At 41.7% G+C, this 22732-nt stretch overlaps 1 protein-coding gene across 3 annotated transcripts in view; it reads right to left on the reverse strand.

Annotated features, from left to right (window-relative positions):
- The window catches only part of LOC116229186 (transmembrane protein 263-like), a 219389-nt gene that overhangs the window by 155106 nt on the left and 41551 nt on the right, over window positions 1-22732 (reverse strand). For all 3 annotated transcript variants that reach the window (XM_031593503.2, XM_090140970.1, XM_031593502.2), the window contains one exon: window positions 20779-20869. In XM_031593503.2, the coding sequence (XP_031449363.1) occupies window positions 20779-20848 (70 nt within the window). In that variant the 5' untranslated portion in view covers window positions 20849-20869. The remainder of the gene's footprint in view (window positions 1-20778; window positions 20870-22732) is intronic.

A 22732-nucleotide genomic window follows, 5' to 3' on the forward strand; every position in this document is an offset into this window, starting at 1 on the left:
TCTGAGCTCCCCAGTTCTAGAAAGACAGGATCTCCTAGAAAGAATCCAGCAGAGGGTCTGGAGCATCTCTCTTACGAGGCAAGGCTGAGAGACCTGGGTCTGTTCAGCCTGGAGAAGACTAATAGGGAATTTTATCAACCTTTATGACTATCCAATGGACAGGAGAGGATAGGCCCAAACTCTTTTGAATGGTGCCCAGTGACAGAACATGGGGCACTGGGCAAACAAATGGAATATAGGAAGTTCCATGTGACCATGAGAAAAAAAAAAAGACATTATTTTGAGGGTGACAGAGCTCTGGAACAAAGTACCCAGAGGGCTTGCTGAACCTCCTCCTCTGGAAATGTTCAAAATTTACAGAACCTGACTTAGGAGAGGGGTTGAATTAGATGATCTCCAGAGGACCCTTCTAATCCCTGTGATTCTGCAACGCTTTTGTAAGATGGGAAAAGAAAACGGGGTAAAATTCTGTTGCTCTTCTACTCAGTGGAAGTTTTGACTTCGACTTCAAATGGAGCCACTGCTTAACCTGAAAGAAAAACTAAAAAGAGCATTTAATTTCATCACCATAATAAATATTATAATTGTTGGAAAACTGTTGTAACAAATTGCGCCTCGCAGAAGATTGCTACTATCTCCTCTACTACAACTCATTAGAGATCAGAGTGTCTGTAACTGAACCATAAATCTCCTTAATTCTTAGAGAGATTGACTGAATTAAACAAAAGAGTATATTTACAGTGATACACTTACAGTTACCAAAACAAAATAATAGCATTGATACAATAATCTATGAACAAATAACTTCTAGGAAAGGACTGCAAAGTACCTAGGACAGTCTGAAGACTAATCAAAGTTACACAAAATTCTTAAGAATTCTATCATGTTCTAATTTCAAGTCATTGACATTACCTGGTGAAAAAGAACTACAAGTAGAAGACAAAGATGAGTTCTGCAGAACAATACACAGCTGTAATAGTTGGGATAGGACCTAGAAGACCATCTCTAACCATGTTTGAAAAATGGAGTGAAGATCCTTTTAAGTCTTTGAAAATAGTAATACAAATATTTTCATTGCTTTCCACATTTAGAATAAGGCATTTCACCTTTGGTACGCATGCAGAGAGAAATATTTGATGCTCCTGCACAAGCAAGTCCAACTGACTCAGCTCAGCTTGGCTAGGTAGAGCTGCTCACAAGCAGATGCTTTTATCTTCTCTGATTAAACACAGAGGGTTACTGCCCTAGTTGCTTTTCTATCCTGAAGGATATTTTCTGAAGACATAAGAGAACCTGAATGCTCACTGTGGTTAAAGACTTGGGAAAGTTCCTGAAGAGATGACACTATGGTGCTACCACCAGCATGCTGATGTCCTCCAGCCCTGTACTGCCACTTCCGTGATGACTTCATTTAAGGAATGTTAAAGATTTCACTTCTGGTATCCAGCATCTCCAGCAAGATCCATGCAGTATAACAAGTTAAAGGAACAAAAATACATAGCATGTAGACAACTAAAATGCTTGGCTAATGAAACATCTTCATTTCTAGTTTTTGTCAACCCCATATTATTTTTTCTATTCCTAATATACAACAAAACTCAGAATTGTTACCTTGGTGTGACCGTTATAGCAACAGTGACACCACTGTTTTAACTTTTCATTCTGTCTCACTTCCGTAACTGGAAAAATGGCCTTTTCTCTTGTTTTGATTGATAACTCTGTACTTCCATATTAATGCCAGAAATAAGGGCTATGTCTTCTGTTCTTTATTGGGAGCCACTTAAAGATCAGGAGAGGAGAGGTAAGATTACTGTAATGTAATCTGTTCTGAATATAAATGGAGAACTTCAGTCAGTGCAGTTATTATTTCAGTGCCTTATTAGAAACACTATTTACAGTTTGCTAAAACAGCATAATAACAGGAGAATGAGAGAAGCAGGTACGCCATTCAGGCACTGCTCCTAATTGATTGAAAAGTGTTCTGTTTGTAAGCTTAAGTCTGCTCATAGAGAGGGAAAGAATGCAAATTCTCATCCTGTTTATACATAATCACTTTTCTGATTTTGATTGGACTTCATTGTTAGCTTTCCCCTCAAAGCAGAGTGAAATTAACCTAGGCTAGACTCTCATCAGTATCTGAAGTGCTGTTGCTCCCAAGTATCATTTTCTGCACTTGTCTGTGCAGTTCAGTCCTGATCCAGGACTGAAAAACACAGTGTTTCAGTGTGTTATGCATATCAGCCACTAAACGTGCATTAACCTGTCCCAGAGCAGCAGCCTCACTCCCTCACATGCCCAAAGGTCAGCACTTCTGAACAGCCCCAAGAGCAACAGCGCCAGCCAGTGTGATACAGACCTCTTGCCCCTCTCAAAATACAGCTGAAGCCCATAGGGGATGGGTAGAGTAGAGCTGGCTGCCAATTGCAAGGCCAGCCTACTGTTGGCTCTGATAGCTGATAGCAGGATACACGGGAAGTTCAGATAGGGCATTAGGAAAATTGCCAATGACCAAGAAGTCAGACACTGGAAGGCTTCCTATGAGGTAGTTGACGCCCCATGCCTATCAGCATTCAAGAGGCATTTGGACAATACTCTCACTTAACATGTTTTAACTTTTGGTTAGCTCTGGAGAGAATCAGACAGTTGGACTCCATCGTTGAAGGTCCTTTCCAACTGAACTATACTAAACTGGTACATGCTGAGGGCTACAAACATTACTGCAGCAGCTGCAATGGGTAAAACATTGATTTCCTCCTTTTGGTAACGATTGACAAAAAGCCCTAGCACAGATCCTCTTTGTTTCCCTACAGACCTGCCTTGCTCCCTTTATGCTGAAAGGGTCACAGCCTCCCTATGGAGATGCGTTTAAGACCTGAGTAAAATTAAAAGGAGGGAACCTAATGGCTCTTGTTAAAGATTAAACAGGCACACTGATAGCTCGTTCAAATTAAACTTAACACCTCAGGTTGCTCGTGTCAATTTTCTGAAACGTGGGGAAAAAAGGTAATTGTCAATTAATGAGACCATCGACTTGGGTTTGGTGGAAATCAATAACATGAAACAATATGAAGCTATATAATCTTAATCAGTATTCTATAATGAAAAGGCTTTTAGACAGATAAACAGAGTAATTGGCTGTTCCCTTGTGGCCCATCCTCTAAACTATACAACAGTCCAATTAAAATACAACATCAGGAGCTACACAATTATTTGTTCGGGCTTTGTTTCATTTTCTAGGTTTGATTTGTTTTTGTGGGTTGTTGTTTTTATTCGTTCCCTCCCCCTCCTCCCCCCCATGCACTTGGTTACCTTTGCTAAATCAAAATTTGCAGACATTGAAACAGCACACACAGAAGTCCACCACGGACCAAAGCCCAGGGATCAAACTCAGGTCAGATACTGGAGTCATGCATTTTAGTTATGAAAGGCTTCCAATTCATTGTCTTTCTAATTATACGTACAAACTTGACCACAGCATTCACATCTCTTGGGCTCCATAGAAAAACCATGACTCAAGTAGGAGTTCCTCTTTCCAAGATCTGTTGTAAATTCCTCCAAGGGCAATTTCACGCCTTTCACAGGAGAAAGAAGGTAGGTTTGTGATTAAGTATACTTACTGCCACCAAGGCATAAGAATCCATATAGTCTTTCAGAAGTAAAAAGAAAATCATTACATTGATATGCTGAGAGTTTTTTGAAGAGGATCAGAAAAGCTGCATGGGTATAACTGTAGGGAGCTCACACTCACGGAAACCTTTCCAGTTACTTCAAAGGCTGATATTTAAATGGTCTTGTTTGGCTAAAAGTGCAATAGAAGTTCTAAAATGCTTTTTTTTTTTTTTTTTTTTAACTTTAAAATATATTTAGGGACTAACGAGACAATAAAAGTCACAAACAATTTCTTTGGCAAATTAAGAAGTAAGCTAAATGATTCCTTTGCCAGTTTGAGAATATTATGCCAGCAGCATAAGGAGTTGGCCGATCAGATCCAGAGAGGTTGCTCAGTACTGGACAAAATAATGGCACAACTTTGTCTGGACAGTGACACTGACACACACACAGCCAAGAACTACAGCTGTGCTACTCAGCTACAAGAAAGAATTTTTCACCTCACTGAGTTTGCTCTGCAGCAATCCTACAACATACACAGGTGCTACGCACTAAGATGTATGAGAGCTGCTCTGAAAGCAATGCCTCCTATTTTGTTATGTCAGCCCACGATGTCAGAGGCAGTTGGTGGCTGTATGACAGTAGAGGTTGAACTTTCCTATCAATATTCCATTACATTTTGTTGCCATGCAACAGATGGCAGCAGAGGGGCAGTTTGACAAAACGGTGCCTAACATGGAAGTGTGTATGAAGCAAGGCTGTGTCACTGAATTCCTCCGTGTGGGAAAAATTGCACCTACTGACATTCATCAATGCTTGCTGAACATTTATGGAGACCAAACAGCGGATGTTAGCAAGCTTGTCAAGTCCTAGGGAACCAATACGAGCTTGAAGGTGACAGTTTCCTGGATCACATAATAACTGGTGTAGAAACATGCTGCCAAGAGTATGAGTTGGAACCAAAATGGCAGCCCACAGCAACACGTGAATTCCCATAAAAGTTCAAGATGCAGCCCTCAACAGAGAAATTGATGTGCACTGTCTTTTGGTACATGAAAGGGAGAAAGGGGTGATCCTTCTGGATTTTATGGCACCCAGACAAACCATCAACTGTGAACACGACACAGCAATGCTGACTAAGCTGAAAGCTTTCTGACTTACATCTGTTCAGTCCAAATAAAAAAAGATCGACTGTGTGGAAAATATTTTCCTAGCAATGACACTGTCATAACAGCTGTGAAACAGTGGGTCATCTGCTATGGTGCAGATTTTTACAAGCGTGATACACAGGCTCTTATTCATTACTGGTGAAAATGCATAACTACTGGTGGTGACTGTTGAAAAATAGTGTTTTGTACCTGAAATTTGTTCTATCAAATACTGTTATTGTGCTCTTTGTAATTGTTGTAGTTTCCATGGAAATAAATAGGAGGCTTTATTATTGGAGCAAGCAACATGTTTTACATGCAGCAGGTAGGTTAGAAGCCAATAAGACACAGACCAGCAGCTCTTACAAGGCTAGATTTTTAGCCACTTCAACAGAAATGATCCCCAAAACATTTTGGCTAAAAAAAAAAAAAAAAAGACAACAGATTGATTACATTCACTTCAAAGAAAAAAATGCATCTTCCTATCTGCCTTCAGGAGCTGTATCCCCTGTGAACACCTAGGCAGTGCTACACAGGGGCAGGGGGAAAACAAGCACCTTGCTGTTACAGGCATGAAAGAACCAGCAGAAATTCTAAACGCTGTGATATCTGATATAACGATGCTTAAAAAAAAACACACAAAAAAACCATTGTACGGTTTGCCTCTTTCTGGTAACTCAAGAAAAAACACTGCACCTTAGTATGGATTAAAATTCCAAAAGTGATTTGGAAAGACTATTTAAACCCTCCGAGAAAGAAAAGCATAGCAGAGGTGTCAGCATTCCATTAACAATACACTTATTACCCACCATCCGCTGGAAGTACTGCAGCACTTGAGGCCTCGTTAATATCAGAATCACTCAGTTATTTACAAATAGATTTTCACTCTTGAAACTGAAGTGAATCTTAAGCAGTGGGAACGTCACAGCGTGTTGGACACTGTCACACAGGCCATTACGGTTTTAATGTACAAGCTAAGCAGCAGCACAGACACATTTCAAAGAGAGAATGGAAAGTTGTGTTTGAATAGCAGCGTGAAGCTGTTTAATTAAAGACAGTTTTTTTTACAGAATTATTGAACTTATTAAATTTAATGTCAGGCTTGAAATTAAATACCCCAATGTATTAAACATTAAAATAAGAGAACTACTTTAGCATCTCGCACTACATTTCAGCTGTATCGTAAGCTTCATACAGATAGAAGGAGAAAGCAAATGGATGGGCGGAAAAGGAAGAAAATAATGCAAACCAGATCATCAGTTCTGGTCCAGAAACAAAGCCAGTGGAAACGATTCACAGCGTCACAGTCGTTCTTGTAGTGCATGAAGCATATCAGCCACTGCCTTTTGTGGAAAGAGGGAAATGAGAAGTAGAGCGGGTATTACAGGGAATCTCTATTAAAAAGGCAACTGCCCTCAGCTAAGGAAGTTTCTGTAATGGCTATCCCTTTTGTCCTGCTAGAACCATTCTTTTGGGGCTTTGCAGAATTAAAGAAGCTTTGCTGATGTCGGAACATTTATGATGTCGGAACGGCTCTATGGATTCCTTATTTGTTAAAAAACTATACAAACCCTGCGACCTACTTTAACATTTACAGGGCTTGTTAAAGGTCAGCAGCAAACAATCTTGAAAGCAAAGAGGCAGTGGAAGATTAACTTTTCAAAGTGTTAGAAGGAAAGAATCACTAAAAATAAAGGGGAAAAACACGTCAGAATGCCAGTAGCAGCAAGTGGTGAGATGAAATTAAATCATCCCACCCTGCCAAGCATCCTCATTCTTCTCCTGCAAATACCACAGCTTTTATCATGCAGCTGTCAAATATCAAGACACTGTTTATCATGGAATAGGCAAGTGCAAAATTCAGCACTGGAATTTTCATATCCTGCAATGGTATATTTATACAAATAAAAGGAAGCCCTTTTAAATATGAGTGCAAAAGACCCCACAGGTTACAGGACCTCCATTAATTTTGAGATGAAGCTCAATCCCACAATCAAGTTCATAGTATGCCAGAGTCCTCTGGTTTCACTAGCAGCATAGGAGATGTGGACAGGCAGAATTCAGTCTTAGAAGAAGCATTAGAGATTTAGGAATTCCAGTGAAGTTAACATAAAAATCAGTTTTGATTTGGTGTGATAAATACAGCAATAAGATGAGTATTTTTCAAAGGGATTGCCAGTTACATTTAAAATACCTGTCATTTTGCAGAGGAAAAAACGAGACACGAGAAAGGCAACACAAGTTTTGATCGAATCCTTGGACAGCTTGAAGTAGTTTGCCTACACTGTCTCTCATTAAGTTCTGATCATTGCAGTCTTCTCTACAACAAACTAGGCCACAGTCTGGTGAGAGGCGAGATTGCACAGCCAAAGAAATGCACTATGGAACTGTGTTTTGCTGTATTCTTCCACCCAAAGTCCTGTACAGCACTATGCAAATGTTAAATTGCACCCCAACATTGTTATGCTATGAAATCACCATGTGCTATCTTGGAAAAGAGAAAAGTAAAACATTACTTGATGATTTTGAAGGTCTTTTCCAACCTGAGCAATTCTATGATTATGAATGCATGATTTAAGAAACTGAAACGAATAAAGCACCACCACCATTCCTCTTTGCCAGCCTTCCAGAAAGAGCTGCAAACTTTGGCAGATACCACAGGTTTTGTGTAACAGGTTTACAAGGCCTTATCATGCCCATTTTAAAGGCTCATGAATGAAGAAACAAAAGTATAAAACAAATTCCAAACTCAAAAATAGCTAGCAACAGAACTCCAAACATACCTGCAGAGTAGCAATTGCCTGCACAGCTTCATATACCTCTTAAAAACCTTTCAACACCCAAAGCTTTCTGCCCCACAGCATCTGAGTTTGAATGTTGTCCCAGCTGTGCTTCTGAATCTCAAAAAGTAGACAGGTATCTGTCTATGGTTTCTGTATGGTTTCACATTTGGATTGGTTTGCAGAGCACTTATACCAAACACCATTTAAAATCTCCAGTAGTCCAAGATCTGGAAAGAAATATTGCTTCATTTAGTAAAAGCTTGAAGTCAATTAAGAAAAGATAACACACAGAAACAGACAACCTCAAGTGAGCTACTAGTTCTGAGAAAAGATGTTAACATAGCAGAATGCATCACGATTTAAATATTCTTTCCATTCACTGGGAATTGATTATTACTGAATCTCAGAAGGAATCACTAAAGAAACTTTTCACAACAGATTCCCTCTTCTTATCCACCATCAGCATCCTAGAATTTTTTAATCTGACTGAATAGGATCAAATTGCTCAGGTTGGAAAAGACTTGACATCCGATTTCATTTGTTTACAGATCGTGAAATAAATCAAGACGTAACACAAACAATGCTAACGCTATCTTCTTCAGCATCAGCTCAATTGCCTTGTTCTCCCCTTCCTGCACCTCCCCAGCTCTGGCCCCAGCATCAGCCACAGAAGAACAGGTATTTGTGGAAACTGACCTGTCTGCAATTTTCTGGAAAAAGAATGAAAAGCTGTATACAACTGTCCCTTCTAAAAGGTTGGCTTTTACTACTTTCAAGGACATACATGTGATAAGATAGTCATATGAAAAGAATTTGGCATACAAGAATGATAACAGTTGGAAATGCTACAGATAGAAGGAGCATCTCTGCAAGCAGAAGATGTGTAAAATTGTGTTATGTACAAAAACAGCATATGAGAGTGGGATTGGGAGGAAGGTGGGACAATTCTTCACTGATTGAAAAAATCAAAGAGGAAAAAAAGAGGTAGCTACTCCTTTTTCTTGTGATTTGAGATTTCAGATAGTAAAGGGAATTCATGAGTCAGGTTTCATATAACTCAGTAACCTTCTCTCTGTCCTACTGCTACACGTGCATCATGCACACGTTAAGAGTGCAAGACTGAGAAGGAAAATATTTCTTCAGCTATCTCTGTGGCTGATGGCATTCTGCTCCTGTCAGTGTGGCAAATGGAGTCTACCACAGCGTACTCATCTGTACTGAGAGAGAAATTACTCCTGTCCATCAGTCACAGAATACAAGCGATACAAAATCTGTTCCCATGATGAATAAATCAGAGTTAAATAAGGTCAGGATGTCTTCAACGTCTGCTGGGAACAAACCTCATTTAAGGTTATTACATTCTTGTCAAAGTCTTGACCAGAGTCAGTTTACGTACCTCTCTTTCCTCCCTTCCTGCTTTACTTTTTAACGTTGTCTTCTCTAAGTGGGGTATCTTGCCACACTACGATAAAGACAGCTTTAAATTCAAATAGTATCCATTCCCAGTTTGCAGATGGAAATGGAAAAAACAAACAGAAAAATGGGAAAAATAAATGGAGCGAGATTTCTCCCCCACAGCCCTTTTAAAAAGTGTCAGAGTCCTAGTTGTCCAACAGGAGACTGATTCCTACACCCGAAGGGCTGGAACCCCGAAAAGAGAAATCTGACTATAATTTTCAGAAACAGAAGCTGAAGCTGCAGATAAAAATTGTAGTGCAATCTGAAGAACATGCTTCCCCTGTTCATCAGGTGTAACTGCCCAAATATATCCTCGGTACTCCAAGTTGGGTTGAAGATCATTTTCCTGTCAACTCGTTACTCATAGATCTGGTTTCCAGTGTGGTGAAGAGATGTAATTCAGCACAGGTCACCATCTCAGACCAAGTGCTTGTTCAGAACAAACTGAGGGCAAGGACAGTTAGTTTCTCTGAACTAAAAGCTTTCTCATGATCTCAAATCAAACCAATGATTACTAAAGGACTCCAAACAGATCATTCTGAGAAGCTGTCCATTTTTCCCCACACCAAACTGTCCTCACAGAACCTCTTATCTCCATCTAATGTTTTGTTTTGTTTTTTCCATGCTGCAGGGAGAAGTCAAGTGAAAAATTGTTCTTTTACTCAGAAAATGCTTTTTAAGTTGGAAGTTAACTCAACAGGTCATTTAAAAGAGCTGCTGGTGTGACAGAGACTCCAACTATTTGGAAACTCTACAGCAGTAACACGTCCCCCTCACCTGCCAGCAGCTCACTCACCGCTGTTGTTCTCCCCCAGTCAAACTCCATGATCTACAAGGATACAATTCACTTCTGTGGCCAAAAACAAAACAAAACAGCTTTCCAAACAAAAGGTTAAAATCTTGACCTGGGAATTAGCAGGCTCATTTAAAGACTTATTTCCCTCTTGCACTTTTTTCAACAGAAAAGAAAGAGCATTTTATGTTGGCTTCCCCTTCACAAAAATCTTAACAGATTATCACAGCCAGTCATCAGTCACAGGGCTACAGTGCTTCGGGAATAAATCAGTGGGCAAAGCAAGGAAAAACACATTCAGCTGTGCAGGTGACAAAACTGAAGGGCCCCAGGGCAGTGAGGAGCTGTGCTGGAACCACTGGCCCAGCCAGGGTCCCCAGGGCCGCCCACCTCCAGCTGCACCAGGAGATGTGAAGCTGCCATAGCAGACAGGGCAATCTGGGTGTTTTCACAAGCTTTACACAGCTGTCTGGAAACAGTTCAGAGGGCACATCTCACTTTAAGTGGAATTCAAAGTAACCACTGAATCAGCAGGAGGTTTCTCCTTACACTGCCAGGCCAGTCTGAAAGCAAAGCGAAGATCTCAACACCTACAATTTTCACTCCTTTCAATATTTAGCACCCATAAACCTAATTCCTGGTCTAGATAGTACATCCTTTTAAAAGACATCCCACTGCTGATGGGGGAAATTTGGAATGGTTTCCACACCATCTTGATGGGAAACATCAAGAAAACTTCAAATAAGAAGAGAAGGGAACTAGAGGGAAAAGAAGCATTACTAATGCTCCACGTTTTCTTCTTGAACTTCGGCTCACAGAAGCAGCAAACACACGTAGAAGAGCCACCCCACAGCTCGAACCCTCCCGGTCAGCAGCAGCCGAAGGCAGACCTGGGGCTCTCAGAGATGCCCGGCCCGGCGCTCGGCAGCCCTCTACTGGGCTGCCTGCTGCAACAACAGCAGCCGGAGCTTCCACGGAGCCCCCGAGTGGAAAATCCCAGCGCTGGAGCATTCCCACCTCGGGTCCCAGCACCACAAGGCTGGCCAGGGACCGCCAGAAGGAAGAGCAGCGACACCGACACCGCTCCCGCAGAAAGCTCTGCTTGAGCAGAAGAACTCATTTGCTAGTTACTGCTCACAAGTTTTGTCAGGAATGCTTCACAGTGCAGGACAGCTGAAGAAGGTGCTTCAAAACACAGAACTGTGGACACAGCACTGAGTGGGAAGCTGCAGGTGCCAAGCCAGCAGAGAACACAGGGGCAGGCTCCTCAACCCCTTCCCTCCCTCCCAACTAAGCTTTAAATGCTTCTTTTTAACAGCACATGTCAGCACGCCAGGTGGTTAGCTTGCATCGTGTGACACAAAACGAGAGCAAGCCTCTCAGTTAATCAAACACCAACCTCTCATGCCATATTAATGATACCTGGATCTGAGCCGAGAGAAGTGACGTCAGAGTGCCAAGATCCCTGCACTTTCCCCACTGCCTAAATCACTGTGCTACACCCGAGTTGCCAGAAGCGTGGTCATCAAAAGGTGCCCTCCTGTATGCTCTCACAAGGCTTCTTTAACAATACCTTGCTAGCATCTCTTTCTCCCTAAAGCCTGAGAATGCCAGGAGAGCCTCACAGCACTTACCAGCCCCAAGCCCTGCCCTCAGGCTCCATACAAGTTCACACATATGCTACAGGTTCTGCTCAGCTGGACAGTACATCCTTCCATCTGCGTGAAATGGGAATGGTGGAGAAGTTAACTCCATGTGGTTATGCCCACGCTTCCTGCAGAAAGAGACAAGCTCTCTCTTTGGCTGCACAGCTGCTTTGGGGCAGTGCTGGCAGGGCATCACCAGGGCTCACAGGAACATCTCCTGCACTACCTCTGCGTGCACACTGCTTAACCCAAGGACCAAACTCTATTTTGACTGCAGTTGGGTTCAGGTAACCACAACCTTCAAATGTCGGCTAGATTTCACAGGAAAAAGATTTATTTACATAAAGTAAGCAAGATTTTTAGCCAATATCTAGCCTTGGTAAGTGCATCTTTTCCTTTTCAGCATAAGGATACAAGATTCATACACTGGAAGCACTTAACTGATTAAATCCATCAAATATTTTAAGCAAAAAAGAAAACAGCCCCCAAATGAACATAACACTGCAATAACAGTAACACTATTCTCAAGTTATACACACACACACACACACAGTCCACACTCAAGTAAACTTACAGACTCCATTTGCATTTCCCAGAGGCCTAAGTTTACAGTGTTGTAGTAACACTGTATTAAACCTTGCGGTTTTGTCCATCAGGTTTTGGAGAGACCATAAGACATGGCACTACATACCATCCCTTTCCAGTACTGAGCACGTACAAATTTGACTTAACCAAAGATGATTGCTTCACATAACTAGCTAAAATTATTCCAGTTTCGTGCTTAAGAAATAGAGGAATTTTTAAGGGGGAAAAAAAAAGCTAATAAAGAAAAATCAATAAAGTCTTGAGTAGCTACCTTCCCTTCCTCATATCTCTGGAGAAGTTGGGGCAGGGGGAAGGAAAGAAACACCAGCAGTTTATATAGGGTACAAAAAACAGTCTTGGGCTTCCAACTTCTGCATAGGGCTATCACCTTTACAACAAAATGTAAGTTCCAGAAGGGTGAAAGCAGCAGAACTCAACTACATTATCAGTTACTTAGATACTGACAGAGGGATGAATAGGTATTTTGGTAAATGGCACATACAGCTACACATTCTGGTCTCTTCATCTCCTTCCTGCCTCTTGAAAGCCCCCGAAGTCTTGTTCTATTCATTTGCTGTTCCTACTTCACAAAGCTTCCAAGACATTCTTTTCGAAATCCCAGATGCTAAGACCCTCTCACAAGTCACGGAACCATCAAGGCCAAGTTTTTGCCATTACCTGCAAGCTTGATTTAATGTTTTATGAGAAGAAAATGCACGTTATTTCCTTCTGGAGATGACCTTGGGAAAAAAAAAAAAAGATGTCTTATTTAACTAATATAACCCAAAAATACGAAGTCACCTAAAAGTTTTGCAGCAGGTATATCCTGCTGAATGTTACATACCTCGAGCTAAAACTGAAAACCATCAGTGTGTTAGTTGTACAGGGAGGGCATAGTAAGATAGAAAGAAGTAGACATAATACAGTCTTAGCTAAACTCTTCTCAACTAGGCAACATGCTAGCTGGATAGAAAGAGAACAGGTCTCCCGTGAGATGGGAAAGTAGTACAACTGCTTGAGAATCCTCCAGATTAGTAAAGTAAGTGCCTTTGTCTTCACTGTGATCAGAAAACTACAGTTAAGACACATACACTAGCATAAGAATGCTCCCAGTAAAAATTACTCTAGTGCTCTACCTGATGCTTAAGTAGTAGAGGAAGAATGTTATTTATTGAATGAGCAGTACCTGAGAGGGCAAGGACGTAAAGCCCTCAGTTTTACAGCTCATCATACAGTTCATGAATAGCTTTGAAAAGAAGCCCTCCCTTTCAGAATAAGGGTGGCTTTGTGATCCAGAGCAGCCAGTCCTGGAGACAGTCCAGGCCAACCACGCAGTCACACTGGCAGGTAGAGCAGTGCTTCAGCTTGTTTGCAAACAGACGAAATCAAGACAGGCAGCCAGGCTGAGAGTACAGATGCTTATGAAATGTTAAGTGGGCATTTCACTCCGTTTTGAGGCAGAATTAACAGCCTCGTGTACCAGCCTTATGATTTAATCGCCTGCTATAACACTGATAGTTTAGCAGTTCAAGATACCATCATTGTTAACACACTGATATACCGACTCAATTTCGTTTCTGACCTGAATTTATGGCACTGTGCGTTCTTATTTAGTACCTCAGTCTGCAGCTGTAAGTAAGTGAGATTCACCTGCCACTTTTTTTTTTAGCCCATTAGAAATAAATATAAACCACTTTCTTTTTTCAGCTTTAGAACTTGACCAATAGCTACAGGTCCAAAATATTTAATTAAAAACAACTTGTTGAGATCTACATCAAAATGAGTAATATGTGGTAGAAATATATATTCTCCTGCATTCCTCTGTCTCTAATTATTACATAAATGGTGAGAAACACCTGCCGCTTCAGCAGAGCAATAAGGTACACCACTTTCACTCACAAAACAGAATTCTGACACTCTTGCAGTTCAAAACCCTATTACTTGGATAAAATACATTCTCTAGTAATTGATATAGATTTATCTTCTGGCAGAAGCTTCCCATTGGCCCTTCACCCAGAGATGTCTTTACATTTGGGTGATGCACATTACTTACAGTTACTGTGCCAAGGCAAGTGGTAAAACTATCGTTGCCCCTATCCTACGTGCAAACACCCTCAGGGAAAAACAGATGGTTATTGACTTGCTTCCCAACGTTACTGTATTAACAAGATCCACTGATAAGAGGTTTCCCACACTTAAGCTACAAGAACCTTTCTTCTGGAATCCACCAGGCACTTGGAGGCTATTTATGCTGCCATTAACAGCATATGCTGTGCACACATACAACACTTAGTGACAGAATGATTTGCAGGGCATGGAGGAGGCTAGAGAAAAGGGATGCTGAGCTGTCAAAGCAACATCTCATTATATCATATGAAGATAGTGAAGAGGAAAGAATAGGGCAGAGGGAGAAGTGGAATAAAAACAATTTAAATAGCTTTCATGCTGTTTCTAGGAGACCATGTAATATAGCTGCTGAACGGAAGATGCACATTGTCAGCAGCAGGTACACGCCAGCAATAATACAGCAGGGCTGCGGGTGAAAGAGGAGGGAGATGGGGTACACGCTGGGTCAGTATTTTCCTCCAATTTCAGACTACTGATTTCCCTCAGAGAGCAAAATTAAATAAAGCATGAGGAAGCCTATATAACCACTGGAGAATTCAAACGAGGAAGAATCTCAGTTTCCACTAAAGTGATGATAGTAATAAATTAAACAGAAACACGGTATTACAATTTGGGTAGATGTCAAAGTGCTTTACAGTTCTATCAGAAACACTAAGGTAGACTTTGAGTGCAAGACTGAGCTGACGCTCCAGGTCATTTCTTTTTGCAGAAACAAGAACTTTTTTGGCCAGCAAAAGAGTATGGCTGCATTGAATCTGTGCCTTAAGAAGAGACAGATGATACTGAAACGTTGCTCTCCAGCCTCAGGCCATTCACAGAAGCAGCTCAGGAAATGTTTTTACAGATGAGAAGACATGCCAGGTACATAAAGTCCCAGCTACAAAGAACAGACAGCCTCACTGCTAATTTCTTTCTCTGCTCTTTAAGAAACCTGTCTTTCTATTTGAAGTTACCTGGCATGTTCAATCACCTTTCTGTGGACTCAAAAAAAGCTTGACAAGTTTTATATTATTTATACATTGCCATCCTATTTTTCGGTATTAGCTTTTAAGTATCTTCTCCCTCCAAAAGCTTAAAAAGTTACAGTTTGCTTTTTCAACTATCTCTATTTATAAGAATAGTCAATTCTGTTCCGTACACAAAGAATAATGTGGTTCAAGGAAGACTTGAACCATTTGGCTACTACCATAGAGTACGTCAACAGCAGAGCTAGGAATAGATCACCGTTGTCCCAGTTCCCAGCCGTTCGCTTTAGCTGTGTGACCACAGCAGTAGAGGCGAATCCAGGCTGAGAGTGTTGCCAACTGGCCATCAGACAAGAAAAGCAGGTCGCTTAAAGAGCTCCTCTGTGGAAGGCTTGCACTGCTGGACGGCACATCGTCAGGAGCGATTTGACTTGGGAAAGCAGAGCAGGGCTTAGCAAATAGCAGACCTACAGAGAAATTCTTGATGATATTAGCCTGGTAGACTCTGTAAGCACATACATATGTATGAATGTAGTGGATTACACTGAGAGCCACAGGCAACTTTAATGGAATTCCTTCATACCAGAAAAAGTAACATTTTTCAGCACAGAACTCAAGACTGACTGGAAACTTAGTGGCTATAACTGCACTGTTTTCCAGCGCGATTCCTTTGCACTCATTTAGCTGTAGTCAGTTTGGAAACTAACACACGAAACACTACTCGCAACAGAAAGATAGAAAACATGACGCAGCTCAGGTCTGCAGCATTTACATCTTGGTGTGGCACTTACTTGCAAAGATTCAGGCTGACAACAAAACTTCATCACTGATAGAGATGTTTCCCTGTCAACAATACTTTAACTACCGGGAAAAACGCCACATATTCATGACAAAACCAAACTGCTTATAGGAACGCACTCCTTCAACAGCGTGGATGCAAACTGGAAGTCACATCTCAGATGACATGCTTCAGCTGGCATCTTCTTGCCAACATCAGCCCAGTATGAAGATAAAACTCAGGTTAGTTTCAGAAATTTCAAATGCACAGTGGTACCTGAATTAAAATGCAGCTTTATTTTCGGAGCTAGATCTGCACAAATAACACATCTAGCTAAAATACAACACGCTTGCACTCAAAGGCAATCCTAAACAAGTGGATCTACTAAATCCCCCAATTCCTTGAATGAGAGATTCCCAAACGGTGGATAAGTAGTCCTAAAGCTTCCCACAAAAGTACACAATATAATTCTATCTTGCAGAAGATATAGAACAGCAAAAAAGGCTATATGCCTCCATGGAGACAGATTATAGGGCTCACACAAGATGCTACATTTCAAATTGGTGCAAATCATCTGATTTAAGGAACTATCCATGCACGCTCTTTACTCACAGCAAATGTAAAAATCTGAATTAGGAACACTACAGTTATTTGGAAAGTAAATTCCCCAAGGTTTGTTGTGTACTGCAGAGCTGCTAAGACCCACTGCTTTTAATAAAGTTTTATTCCACAAGGTTCGATCTGTCAGCAACAAAGAATGAACATCTCTACCAGGCCTGAAGACTGCAGAAGGGATAGCACAGACAGTTCAGACGATTCACGCTCACTGACAGACCGATCATAGCATGTTGGCCAATAAAATTTTAATGCTTAATGCATAAAGACTGTAGAAGAACAAACTGGTCTGTAAGCTCCCAAGAGGGGCTTCCTGCCATTAAGCAGCAACACAGCTTTTCAACCAGACCGCATAACCTCGAGCTAAGGTTTAGCACACCGGATGCTAATTAGCAGTGCAGGGTCAAAAGGAACAGCCATACCCCAGAATGTGCTAAGGGTTCATTCCTGGAATGCATAACAGTTGCAGTCTGACAAAGTTAAGCTACTTTTCCCTTAAGAATTAGGGTAACAGACAGAGCATGTACACAGAGACTTCGGGTAGACTTTTAATACACAGAAATAGTACACACAAGGTGTAAGACCACAGAATTGAGGAACAGCTTAGTTGGCAGCAGCCTCTGGGACCACCAGGTCCAACCCCTCCTCAAGAAGGAAAACCAAGAGCAAGGTGCTCAGGAACACATCCAGGCAGCTTTTGAAGACCTTCAAGGAAGAGACCTCACAGCCTCTCTGGGCAGCCTATGCTACTGTTCTCTTACCCACACAGCACAGAAGTGCATCCTGGTGTTCAGACAAACCCTTGTGTGCTGCTGTTTGTGCTCACTGCCTCTTGTTCTGGCACCAGGTGCCACTGAAAAGAGCCTGGCTCCATCCTGTGGTCTTTCACTGGACTCTCTCCAGTGTGTGCACGTCTCATGCGCTGGGGAGCCCAGAACTGGGCACAGTACTCCAGCTGTGGCTTCATCAAGTCTGAATAAAAGGGAAGGATCAACTCCCTGAAACTGGCAATGGGGTGAAGAAGTAGAAGGATGGTCAGGGTCACTAAGTCATCAAACAGAAGAGATCTGCTCATCTAACCGGAAATGCTAGCTGCTCATAATGGATTGCATTACAGAAGCTCTAATCATCAGAAGATTTCATTGCCATCACCTTTCCTAGGTAATTTATGGGAAAGGGACAGAAAATCAAGGTGGTGGTAGCATTAACAGTATGCTGTATTAAATGGTCAGCAACAGAACTCTGAAATGGCAGAAAAAGGAACAACAGATACAGCCAGGAGCTGCGGTACCCGGGCAACAAAATAAAATGACCCTGCCCTTTAACAGCAGACATTTGAGGTGACAATCTACTTGAAAGCAGATCAGTGTTCATACACTGCAACAGATCAGCGTGCCACCTCTTGCAGAGACAAAGGTGCTTCACGCTACTTAAAACAGACCTGCTCCTCTCTGGAGATGGCTGCCCTTCACTGCTTGAGTAGCTGCAGCTCCCGACACCTGCTTTCTAACACACAAAGGGCATGTTGTCAAGGCTAAGGAGAAAGGAAAGGTGTGTGCGTGCACAGAAGGAATAAAGGCAAACACGAGTTGGGCAAAGGAATCATAAAATTAAGTAAAAATATCACACTAAGGGATCGAAAGCTTCGGGGGCTTTGTGGAAGATGCGGAAAGCCAGGCTCAAAGCAGCTTTCGGGAGAAAGTTATCAGCTTTAAGCCCTCCCTCCCGTTCGCTCGGACGCGGGCAGACACACCGAGCGCGGGGTTTCACCGCCGGCGCCCCGCGGCCGTCCCAGCGCCCGGCGCTCGGGAAGTGCTGCAGCGCCCCCCCGCGGCCGCTCCGCGCCGCACCGCGCTGACGGGGTTCTGCCGGCCCGGCTCTCGCCGCACAGCGTCCGCACTCGGCCATGAAAGGCCGCGGGGCACGCAGCCGCCCTCAAGGGGCCTCCTGCAGCTGAAATCTTTACTCGGTTATTCCGACAATATTAAACAGTTAACTCAGAGTAGATTGAATGGATTTAGGTCACCAGTGGATCTGTAAGAGAAACCTGTTGTTTCACTGCAATACCCCTAAAGCACGCTGTTCCCAACTCCCCCTTTCAGGAGGCTTACACGCAGCACAGCTGGCAGCCAGTGGCTGATGCGATCTTCTCGAATCGCGTTAGAGGACGCAGGCTCTGGAGTGCCCTCCATCCCCGATGTGCTCATTACCAAGAGGCACAGACCCTGACCCACATACATCAGGCACAGCAACGTGGCATACCCGCTGCAGGGCATTTGACTTTATTAGAAAAACGCTATCAGAAGAAACCAGAAAGCAGCAAAGAGCAACAACAGAAAAGGTAGTATTTAACGGTATTTCATACCGAAAACAGAGATCTGCTTCTGTCATGGGGTATCTGCAATCATTCCTGCAACTGTATGATCTCCACAGTAATTCCGGTGGTCCCTGCTGGTAGGTAGCAGCTTCTGAGCAACATTCCTGCTATTCGATCCCATCAAATTCCAGCTGTCATTTCAGCACAGTCCTGATGGCCATTTTTCAGGAGCTATTTCTCCCAAGACATCTCTATTCCTGCCATGCTCTCAGTATCCTTCTCACTTTGTTAGTCTTGGTATCACTGTCAGTCAAAACAGTTCCTGTCTCAGACTTTAAGAGAACTCACAGCATTTACTGCACCACCGCCTAGCCGAGCCAATTCCAATATTACAGTTCTCTCCCTCACACTAACAAAGCAGGCATGGCCAGGACACACACATTTCCCAGGCCACCCAACAAGTCACACATGGAATATTAATACTGACACTTCTAATCAGCATTCAAACAAGCAGAACTGCTGGCAGAAGCAAGAACTTTCAATGACATAAACTTAGCTTTGCAAAACACAGTCACATTTTAAAAAACCCTTCTGATTACACAATTCAAAGGCATAGTCCAAGAATCTAAGTCTATTCCTGATGAACCGATGAGTCAAGATGATCTATGTTTTACACTTCAGAATTTGATCTCCAAGCTCATGCAATCATTAACTCAGGCTGCTGACCAGAATTCTAACTTCAACTATGCACTGTCATTAGTGCATTATATGCATTAGTTAGAAAGAACAAAATCAGAATTATAACCATATATATGTATACAGAGGATATGACCATTTTCCCACATGCAGCTCCTTCCAGCTCCATAGAAGTTGCAGAGACCTGCATTTCACTTACCTCTCTATATCATAATTGCCAGACAGTATAAGAAATGGCAGAGCAACAAATTAGAACTTAATGTCAAAACTGCAACTGAATACTCAACAAGAAGGGATAGAGCAGCAGACACGTAATACTATTTGGCTCATAAGCTCTTTAACAATGGCTGTCAGTATAAATGCTATATCAGAATAGAAGAACAGATTCTTCTCTTAAAGAAAAATATAAAACACATTTATGATTCCCATGGACACGTCATGATATTTAAACAGTAAGCTGCTACTAAGAACCTCAGCACACACTGGGTTGTTTAAGCTGTCCAGAATTATTATGAGCAGTTGTGTTTCAAAAGTCACTGAACTGGAAACAAAGCTCAAAACATCACTTGCTGCAATGTTATAAGCTTCTATTCAAAATAAAATAGCACCTATTTTGTTACAGATATATATATATATACACACACACATATATATCAGCTACACTTACACAGTTGAAAAAAATCCATTCCCTGTATATATCCAGAGCATGTCATTGCAAATGAGATTTTTAATTAAAATTGGCATTTCTGAGCCTCCTACTGACTGACAGCCTCCTCCTCAGATGGCTAAACTGGCTTCCAAGAGAGATGGCAGAAAGAAACAAAATCAAAATGCTTGTCTTTAACAGTGCTCTGCTGGGGCCAGCAGGAAGCTACACAGCTGACCACTTTGGAAGTCTTCCATAACAATTGCTCAAGATATCACAAACAATACAAAAGGCTTTTTATTCCTAACCCTACATGCAGGATGACCAGGTAGGACAATTTTAATCAGAAGCCACACTGTTAAAGAGAACACAGAACACTATCAGCACTGCAGTAGGTGCGGCCCTCTTCAAATGCAAAAGTAGGCTTAGGGACTGGCCAGAGCCTTGAGTGGGAGGTTAGCTCAGCTCTCAGCAAAGCCTCATCTCTCACAAATAAGAGGCAAAGATAGGCCCTCAAGTCAAATCATGAACGAAAAAAAAAAAAATACTTCCTTGACCTGATCACTTCCCCAGTTTAATGCAAAGAATTTGTACTGAATGCCATTACAGTACCTTCGGGAGGTTCTTCCCGTAGATGAGGGGGCAGATCTTCACTTGTCGTCTCAGTTTCATCTTCCACCATCTGTGTTTCTGTGCTAGGTCCCTGCAGAACAGAACAAGACGAGGTAAGTTGGAGAACATTCGGAAAGGAACCACAAAACTAATTACTGGATTAGATAATATGCCAGACGGTAAGGACACGAGGGGCTCCTTTCAGCTCACAAAGAATGCTGCTGGTAGATTTGTCTGCAGTCTGATTACTTAAAGGAGGGGCAAAAAATAAAATAAAATGACTCCTCAAGCAAGCAAAATCAGCAACTAAAAAAGTATGAGGGTCTGAGTGAACTAAACCAAACTGATAATTTAGAAATTTTCACCTTTCATTTATAACACATATGATGGAATCATCATTTCAAATCCTCCTTTCCCAAGGGTGGCAGTGGATTCACCATCAGTTGGAAGTTTCAAGAAAAGAAATACGATCTTTGATTTAAAAGGATTCATGTACATCTCACCAAGACTAGGTTCTTAAACTTAAACTGGTGCCCTGCTGAATGCAGTAGATAAACACGAGTTATACAAATGGTCCTAACACTTCATTTTTTACAGGAAGATAAAACAAACTTGCTTACTGTCTCCTAACCCAACCAGCTCTATTGACTACACTGTCTTCCCCTATCAGTCACACTTGTATCTACACATGAAACACAAATATCTATCGGAAAACCACCAGACTGCTCTCCAAAGTCCTGCAATTCTTCTTCCCAGCCTTCAGGATCTTGGAAAGAGCCTCCAACATTGCCTGCGTACAGATATGAGCTGATTTATCAGATTTGTCAACTTTGAGAGCATTCAGCTGCATTTAAAGTCACTGAATTCACTGCAGAGCTACGAAAACATTGTTGCCTTTTCAATTTTAAAGTATCAAAGAAAAAATAAACAAGGTCCAATCTTCCCACTCCCACTCCTCTTCTAAGTAAAGGCAGAGTAAACAGTTGGGATAGTTAAGGAGCCTTCTTTTCTAACACAGTCAAAGTGAAATCAGAAATGCAGTACCCACTAGAAACAAAGCTCTGGGGCTCTTTGGAAACATATCGGCTTGTAGTCCAGACTACCTGAAAATGTATATCAACATACACAAGTACAAGTCCACAAGTATACAAGCCTACAACATGTGCCACTGTTGTAACCTCGACTTCAGCCATCCACAACTGCACAAACTTTACCTAAGGCTTGAAGGAGGATTTCCTCTGCATTTAAAAACATCTGATATCAACAGCACCCAGCTTTGATTAAAGCGATAAAATCACTACAATGTACTGGTTAAAACACTGCATCATTCTTTATAGTAGTTATCATGGAAAGGAGGAAAAAAAGTACATTTACCATGAAGCTTAGATAAGAAAGCAGTAATTGGACTGAAATAATCTGATCCAAAAACTCAAACTGAAAAATCAGTTACGGACAACAAGGTCTATCCCATCCCTTCACCTGAACTAGTATAATCTATTTTTTTAAGAATGTGTAAAGAAAATTCCAGACAGGACCAGGAAATTGAATGGAGTATACACTTCGGTACATTTCTGTATCAGCCACAGGCAGCATATTCCTATACATTTCTATCCATTAATGCCACAGAGGGAGAAAGGAAAAGACAACTATGTTAGTGCACTAAAACAAGATGTATTTTCATATTAAAAATGTAGACACACAGGACAAAAGGTACCAATATTTCACTGCAAACGCTCTGAACCATAACTGTAAGAGTTCCAGACTACAAGGTCTCCTAATCCTTCACCCGTGCTTTCCAGCTTGCCAGATCAAAATTTCTCAAGAAAACAAAGCAAACCAATCCACTTACAGAATCCTACACACGAGGCAAAGCTTAAGGCCATACTAATTGTATGCAGTCTGATGAGACATGCCGAGTGCCCAGGACTAAAGAAAAAAGCAGACATTAACTACA

Source organism: Phasianus colchicus, chromosome 5, assembly GCF_987193195.1.
Source record: "Phasianus colchicus chromosome 5, bPhaCol1.hap1.1, whole genome shotgun sequence".
Taxonomy (NCBI): Eukaryota; Metazoa; Chordata; class Aves; order Galliformes; family Phasianidae; genus Phasianus; species Phasianus colchicus.